This window comes from Nerophis lumbriciformis, linkage group LG37 (assembly GCF_033978685.3).
Source record: "Nerophis lumbriciformis linkage group LG37, RoL_Nlum_v2.1, whole genome shotgun sequence".
NCBI lineage: Eukaryota > Metazoa > Chordata > Actinopteri > Syngnathiformes > Syngnathidae > Nerophis > Nerophis lumbriciformis.
Genome location: NC_084584.2, coordinates 5,530,001 through 5,539,102, shown reverse-complemented (window position 1 = coordinate 5,539,102; position 9,102 = coordinate 5,530,001). Strand labels below are relative to the sequence as shown.

Genomic DNA, 9,102 nt, shown 5'->3' with positions numbered 1-9,102 from the left:
TGATTAAAAACGATTTGAAAGGGTAAAACCAATTAAAACAGTAAATAGGAAGTATAATCAATCAATAATTAATCAATAATCACCAAAAATGATCATGCAATTTATTTTGAAATTATTATATATTTTTTGCATTAATTGATTTTGAGCAGGCCAAAAACTTGAGTTGATAATCACATCGTATGGAAAAGTGGGGTGTATAAAAATTAATGAATACATTCCACTAAATGTCTATTTGGGCTGTTAAAATTAACAAGTTAACTCATGTGATTAATCACAATAAATATAGCGTTCATCATGTCGTTTCAGATTAATAGCGCACTTTGTTTTGACAAGAATCTTTATTGAGCTCCTCTACATGAACTGTCAAAAGGTGAACATTTTGGCCAAATTAGGCTTCAAAATAAACCCCGATAGGAATTTAGATAAAACCTTTATCAGGTTTTGAGCAAACAAAAGAACAATACACTTAGTAAAACTTAAAAAAACATATTTTTTTAATTTATCTCCTTCATTGATGTGCATCTTTGATCGGTAAGACAATTAAACCTCAGCAATTAAACACACATTTACACACCAAAAAAAAAAAATCTTATATTTTCCTGCCCCCTTCAACATAAGACGTAGTCTACTTAATTGATGTCATACAAACCAAACAAGTACATCCAAATATAATGAAAACAAACAAAAAAACACAACAAGTGCAAAACTTCATGAAGTACAAACCGAACAAAAAAACTTAAAAAAAACGTTCATTTGTGTCAAAATATTGTGGTCTTTATTTAAATGACGTCATTTACTAGGGCGAATCCACATTTAAAATGACCGCACTAATATGCACACGTTAAAGCAAATTCCTCGGGGGGCTTTTATTTTGAAACTCAACACGGCGGATGTTTTGGGACGCGTGCGCGCGCACGGCACACACACACACACACTCACCCTCCAGCCGCCAGCCTGACGTGACGCGGACTCGTAGTAGCAACACTTGACTTCTGCGCGGAGGTGAGCGAAACAAACACTTTTATATTTATATATATATATAAAGTTTTATACATATAAACATTAGAAAAGTGACACGTTTAAATCAATAGACTTTATTTTGTGGGAAACTTTTTTTTTTTTTAATCCAACCGTTATAATGTGCTTGTGCTTCTCTTGTAGTCATTACGGTAATTGTTGGTTGCATGAGTGATGCCAGTTGAGAGGAAATGGGAAGTTGCAATGTTGACTGTTTTGTTAAGGAGGGGGAGGATGAGGTGTGTGTGTGTGTGTGTGTGTGTGTGTGTGTGTGTGTGTGATAAAGCATTAGGTAATTGAGTGTGTAGACTGAGTGTCGCCAGCCCTCATAAAGCAGCAGCTCCTTGCTTGCTTGCTCTCTTGCTGACATCAGCGCCATTTTTCAACAACAACAACAACAACAAAGTGTTGGTGTTTAATTTGCACTTACCAGAAAGGCAAACAAGCGAAGTCTCAGACGGTGCAGCTCCTCGTCCCTTCTCCCCGCAGGTGTGACCTTCCAGACCATGAACCCGAGCGCCTCCATCACGTCGTTGTTCTCCTTCACCAGCCCCGCCGTCAAGCGCCTGCTGGGCTGGAAGCAGGGCGACGAGGAGGAGAAGTGGGCGGAGAAGGCGGTGGACTCGCTGGTGAAGAAGCTGAAGAAGAAGAAGGGCGCCATGGAGGAGCTGGAGAGAGCCCTCAGCTGCCCGGGACAGCCCAGTTGAGTCTCGGCGAGAGCCCCGGGGTCCACTACTGACGACGGTGTCCCTAATAAAGTGTCTCTCTCCCCGCCCACGCCAGGCAAGTGCGTGACCATCCCCCGCTCGCTGGACGGCAGGCTGCAGGTGTCGCACCGCAAAGGTCTCCCCCACGTCATCTACTGCCGGGTGTGGCGCTGGCCGGACCTGCAGTCACACCACGAGCTCAAGGCCCTGGACTGCTGCGAGTTCCCTTTCGGCTCCAAGCAGAAGGACATCTGTGTCAACCCCTACCACTACCGCCGTGTGGAGACCCCAGGTACTGCGTCTCGCCACCCGCACACGTATGGTAGCCCAAAGTCCCCCACCCCCAAAAAATTGCGATTTACGAATACATTACAATTACATCCCGATTAAGAAATGGGCTTGGAAGTGGCCGATCCGGGTCACGGCACCAAATTACATCCCCTGATTGAGAGATGGGCTTGGAAGTCAACAAGCTAAAAGCTCACTGTCTAGTGCAGCTCTTAATGCGTGGAGAAGAGAGGTTGACACTCACCCCCTAAAAGTGGCCGATCCAGGTCACGGCACCAAATTATGAGAGATAGGCTTGGAAGTCAACAAGCTAAAAGCTCACTGTGTAGTGCAGTTCTTATTGCGTGGAGAAGAGAGGTTAACATTCACCCCCTAAAAGTGGCTGATTCCAGGTCACAGCACCAAATTACATGCCCTGATTGAGAGATGGGCTTGGAAGTCAAAAAGCCAAAAGCTCACTGTTTAGTACAGCTCTTAATGCGTGGAGAAGAGAGGTTAACACTCACCCCCTAATGTGGCCGATCCAGGTCACGGCACCAAATTATGAGAGATAGGCTTGGAAGTCAAGAAGCTAAAAGCTCACTGTGTAGTGCAGTTCTTAATTCGTGGAGAAGAGATGTTAACACTCACCCCCTAAAAGTGGCCGATTCGGGTCACAGCACCAAATTACAACCTCCTGATTGAGAGATGGGCTTGGAAGTCAAAAAGCCAAAAGCTTACTGTCTAGTGCAACTCTTAATGCGTGGATAAGAGAGGTTAACCCTCAGGCCCTAAAAATGGCCGATCCGGGTCACGGCACCAAATTATGAGAGATAGGCTTGGAAGTCAACAAGCTAAAAGCTCATTGTCTCGTGCAATTCTTAATGCGTGGAGAAGAGAGGTTAACACTCACCCCTTAAAAATGGCCGATCCGGGTCACGGCACCAAATTACATCTCCTGATTGAGAGATGGGCTTGGAAGTCAACAAGCCAAAAGCTCACTGTCTAGTGCAGCTCTTAATGCGTGGAGAAGAGAGCTTAACACTCACCCCCTAAAAGTGGCTGATTCCAGGTCACGGCACCAAATTACATCCCCTGATTGAGAGATGGGCTTGGAAGTCAACAAGCCAAAAGCTCACTGTCTAGTGCAGCTCTTACTGCGTGGAGAAGAGAGCTTAACACTCACCCCCTAAAAATGGCCGGTCCGGGTCACAGCACCAAATTATGAGAGATAGGCTTGGAAGTCAACAAGCTAAAAGCTCACTGTCTAGTGCAGCTCTTAATGTGTGGAGAAGAGAGGTTAACACTCACCCCCTAAAAGTGGCTGATTACAGGTCACGGCACCAAATTACATCCCCTGATTGAGAGATGGGCTTGGAAGTCGACAAGCTAAAACCTCACTGTGTAGTGCAGTTCTTAATGCGTGGAGAAGAGAGGTTAACATTCACCCCCTAAAAGTGGTTGATCCGGGTCACGGCACCAAATTACATCCCCTGATTGAGAGATGGGCTTGGAAGTCAAAAAGCCAAAAACTCACTGTCTAGTGCAGTTCTTAATGCGTGGAGAAGACAGGTTAACACTCACCCCCTAATGTGGCCGATCCAGGTCACAGCACCAAATTATGAGAGATAGGCTTGGAAGTCAACAAGCTAAAAGCTCATTGTGTAGTGCAGTTCTTAATGCGTGGAGAAGAGAGGATAACACTCACCCCCTAAAAGTGGCCGATCCAGGTCACGGCACCAAATTACATCCCCTGATTGAGAGATGGGCTTGGAAGTCAACAAGCTAAAAGCTCACTGTCTAGTGCAGCTCTTAATGCGTGGAGAAGAGAGGTTAACACTCACCCCCTAAAAGTGGCCGATCCGGGTCACGGCACCAAATTGCATCCTCCTGATTGAGAGATGGGCTTGGAAGTCGACAATCTAAAAGCTCACTGTGTAGTGTAGTTCTTAATGCGTGGAGAAGAGAGGTTAACACTCACCCCCTAAAAGTGGCTGATTCCAGGTCACAGCACCAAATTACATGCCCTGATTGAGAGATGGGCTTGGAAGTCAAAAAGCCAAAAGCTCACTGTTTAGTACAGCTCTTAATGCGTGGAGAAGAGAAGTTAACACTCACCCCCTAATGTGGCCGATCCAGGTCACGGCACCAAATTATGAGAGATAGGCTTGGAAGTCAACAAGCTAAAAGCTCACTGTGTAGTGCAGTTCTTAATTCGTGGAGAAGAGATGTTAACACTCACCCCCTAAAAGTGGCCGATTCGGGTCACAGCACCAAATTACAACCTCCTGATTGAGAGATGGGCTTGGAAGTCAAAAAGCCAAAAGCTTACTGTCTAGTGCAACTCTTAATGCGTGGATAAGAGAGGTTAACCCTCAGGCCCTAAAAATGGCCGATCCGGGTCACGGCACCAAATTATGAGAGATAGGCTTGGAAGTCAACAAGCTAAAAGCTCATTGTCTCGTGCAATTCTTAATGCGTGGAGAAGAGAGGTTAACACTCACCCCTTAAAAATGGCCGATCCGGGTCACGGCACCAAATTACATCTCCTGATTGAGAGATGGGCTTGGAAGTCAACAAGCCAAAAGCTCACTGTCTAGTGCAGCTCTTAATGCGTGGAGAAGAGAGCTTAACACTCATCCCCTAAAAATGGCCGGTCCGGGTCACAGCACCAAATTATGAGAGATAGGCTTGGAAGTCAACAAGCTAAAAGCTCACTGTTTAGTGCAGCTCTTAATGCGTGGAGAAGAGAGGTTAACACTCACCCCCTAAAAATGGCCGATCCGGGTCACAGCACCAAATTACAACCTCCTGATTGAGAGATGGGCTTGGAAGTCGACAATCTAAAAGCTCACTGTGTAGTGTAGTTCTTAATGCGTGGAGAAGAGAGGTTAACATTCACCCCCTAAAAGTGCCCGATCCGGGTCACGGCACCAAATTACATCCCCTGATTGAGAGATGGGCTTGGAAGTCAAAAAGCCAAAAACTCACTGTCTAGTGCAGTTCTTAATGCGTGGAGAAGAGATGTTAACACTCACCCCCTAAAAATGGCCGATCCGGGTCACGGCACCAAATTATGAGAGATAGGCTTAGAAGTCAACAAGCTAAAAGCTCATTGTGTAGTGCAGTTCTTAATGCGTGGAGAAGAGAGGATAACACTCACCCCTTAAAAGTGACCGATCCGGGTCACGGCACCAAATTACATCCCCTGATTGAAAGATGGGCTTGGAAGTCAAAAAGCCAAAAGCTCACTGTCTAGTGCAGCTCTTAATGCGTGGAGAAGAGAGGTTAACACTCAGGCCCTAAAAATGGCCGATCCGGGTCACGGCACTAAATTACATCCCCTGATTGAGAAATGGGCTTGGAAGTCGACAGGCTAAAAGCTCAATGTCTAGTGCAGCTCTTGATGCGCAGAGAGGTTAACACTCACCCACTAAAAGTGGCCGATCCGGGTCACGGCACCAAATTACATCCCCTAATTGAGGGATGGGCTTGGAGGTCAACAAGCCAAAAGCTCACCGTCTAGTGCAGAGAGGTTAACACTCACCTCCTAAATTGGTCGATCTGGGTCACGGCACCAAATTACATCCCCTGATTGAGAGATGGCTTGGAAGTTTAAAAAAAAAATCCCTGTCTAGTGCAGCTCTTAATGTGTGGAGAAGAGCGGTTAACACTCACCCCCTAAAAGTGGCCAATCCGGGTCACGGCACCAAATGACTCTGCCTGGTTACTACTGACGCCAACTGTGCCAGGGCATGTTTGTAAACGTCACTCCCTTGCGCCTTAAGAGTTGCGTGAGACTACGAGCTGACGGGCTGGGGCTTTTAGCTTGTTGGCTAATATTGTCTACACACATTTTTACTGTACTGTACATGTTGTGTCCTTTACTACACACAATGTGTACACATGTTGTCCTTTACTACACACTATGTGTACACATGTTGTCCTTTACTACACACTATGTGTACACATGTTGTGTCCTTTACTACACACTATGTGTACACATGTTGTGTCCTTTACTACACACCTTGTGTACACATGTTGTGTCCTTTACTACACAAATGTGTACACATGTTGTGTCCTTTACTACACACTATGTGTACACATGTTGTGTCCTTTACTACACACCTTGTGTACACATGTTGTGTCCTTTACTACACAATATGTGTACACATGTTGTGTCCTTTACTACACACCGTGTGTACACATGTTGTGTCCTTTACTACACAATATGTGTACACATGTTGTGTCCTTTACTACACACTGTGTGTACACATGTTGTGTCCTTTACTACACAATACGTGTACACATGTTGTCTTTTACTACACACTATGTGTACACATGTTGTGTCCTTTACTACACACCATGTGTACACATGTTGTCCTTTACTACACGCTACGTGTACACGTGTTGTGTCCTTTACTACACACTATGTGTACACATGTTGTGTCCTTTACTACACACTGTGTGTACACATGTTGTGTCCTTTACTACACACCGTGTGTACACATGTTGTGTCCTTTACTACACACCATGTGTACACATCTTGTGTCCTTTACTACACACCGTGTGTACACATGTTGTGTCCTTTACTACACACTGTGTGTACACATGTTGTGTCCTTTACTACACACAATGTGTACACATGTGTCCTTTACTACACACTATGTGTACACGTTTTGTGTCCTTTACTACACACAATGTGTACACATGTTGTGTCCTTTACTACACAATGTGTACACATGTTGTGTCCTTTACTACACACCGTGTGTACACATGTTGTGTCCTTTACTACACACTGTGTGTACACATGTTGTGTCCTTTACTACACACCGTGTGTACACATGTTGTGTCCTTTACTACACACCATGTGTACACATCTTGTGTCCTTTACTACACACCGTGTGTACACATGTTGTGTCCTTTACTACACACTGTGTGTACACATGTTGTGTCCTTTACTACACACAATGTGTACACATGTGTCCTTTACTACACACTATGTGTACACATGTTGTGTCCTTTACTACACACTATGTGTACACATGTTGTGTCCTTTACTACACAATGTGTACACATGTTGTGTCCTTTACTACACACTATGTGTACACATGTTGTGTTAATGCTGAAGAGCCGAACTGAAATGCTAACAGTTAGCAAGGTGGTCAGATAACAAGAAGTTTTAAAATCTGTGCAAAAGGATATTTAAATAAAAAAAAGCTAGCATGCTAATAGTACTGTGCTAACAGTCAACATGAGTGAAATACACAAATATATGACACTCCGGTGTATACCTGCTCATTTAGCAGAAGAAGAAAAATGCTAACTGAAACCTGTGTTAAGTACCAAAATATATTACTGAGGTGTGTTACTGGGAAATGTCTTTAAAATGCTAAGTTGCTAACAGTAGCATGCATTAAGTACCAAAATATAACTGAAGAGTAATGTCTGACAAAATAATAAGGTAAAAAACTAGCCTGCTAATGTTAGCATGAATTAAGTACCAAAATGTGACTGGGATGGAGACTTGCAAAATGAGCCCAAAAAATAGCTAGCATATTAACGTTAGCATGCTAACATGCGATTCATGAAGTATTTGATGCTAAAGTGTATACCAGCAAAAATGCTAATATTAGAATGCTCTAGTAATGTATGTATATATATGTATAAATATATGTATATGTATAAGTATGTGCATATATATATATATATACATATATATATACACATACATATATACATACATACATACATACATATGTATATATATACGTATATATATATACACACATATATATATATACACATACATACATATGTATGTATATGTTTGTATGTGTGTATATATATATATTTATATTATGTATGTATATATATAAATATATATATATAATGTATGTATGTGTATACATATATGTATTTATATAATGTATGTATATATATATGTATATACATATGTATGTTTATATATACACAAACATACATATGTTTGTATATATACAAACATATGTATATACATATATATATACATACATTATATAAATACATATATGTATACACATACATACATTATATATATATATATATATTTATATATATACATACATACATAATATAAATATATATATATATATATATATACAAACATATATATACATATGTATATACATATATATATACAAACATATATATACATATGTATATATATATATATACAAACATACATATACATACATATGTATATACATATATATATATATATACATATGTATGTATATGTATGTTTGTATATATATATATATATATATATATATATATATATATGTCTTAATAAGGTTATCCAAAAAATAGTGCTCGATACCGTAGTAGAGCGCAATATATGTATGTGTGGGGAAAAAATCACAAGACTATTTCATCTCTACAGGCCTGTTTCATGAGGGGGGGTACCCTCAATCATCAGGAGAAATCTCCTGATGATTGAGGGTACCCCCCCTCATGAAACAGGCCTGTAGAGATGAAATAGTCTTGTGATTTTTTTCCCACACATACATATATATATATATATATGTATATACATATGTATGTATATGTATGTTTGTATATATATATATATGCATATATATATATATAATGTATGTATGTGTGTATATATATGTATTTATATAATGTATGTATATATATATATATATGTGTATATATATGTATATACATATGTATGTATATATATATGTATGTTTGTATATATATATATATATATATATATATGTATATGTATGTATATATATATATATACGTGTATATATGTATGTACCGGTATATATATATATATATATATGTGTGTGTGTATGTATATGTATATATATAAATGTATATGTATATACTGTATATGTATGTATGTATGTATGTATCTGCTGTACAGACTGTATATTGTGACCTAGAGTCTGATGGTTCTGTCCCAGTTCTGCCTCCCGTCCTGGTCCCGCGCCACAGCGAGTTCAACCCCCAGCACAGTCTCCTGGCCAAGTTCCGCAATGCCTCCCTGCACAACGAGCCCTTGATGCCGCAGAACGCCACCTACCCAGAGTCCTTCCCGCCGCCGCCCTTCTCCTCG

The 9,102-nt window shown here is 41.0% G+C and overlaps 1 protein-coding gene across 2 annotated transcripts in view; it reads left to right on the top strand.

Moving 5' to 3' along the window:
* Nucleotides 1–940: 940 nt before the first annotated feature.
* smad9 (SMAD family member 9) overlaps nt 941–9,102 on the top strand; it is a 14,165-nt gene continuing 6,003 nt past the window's right edge. For both annotated transcript variants that reach the window (XM_072912609.1, XM_072912608.1), the window contains exons 1-4: nt 941–1,002; nt 1,521–1,719; nt 1,801–2,016; nt 8,951–9,102. The exon at nt 8,951–9,102 is cut by the window's right edge and continues 79 nt beyond it. In XM_072912609.1, coding sequence (XP_072768710.1) covers nt 1,524–1,719; nt 1,801–2,016; nt 8,951–9,102 — 564 coding nt within the window. In that variant the 5' untranslated portion in view covers nt 941–1,002; nt 1,521–1,523. The remainder of the gene's footprint in view (nt 1,003–1,520; nt 1,720–1,800; nt 2,017–8,950) is intronic.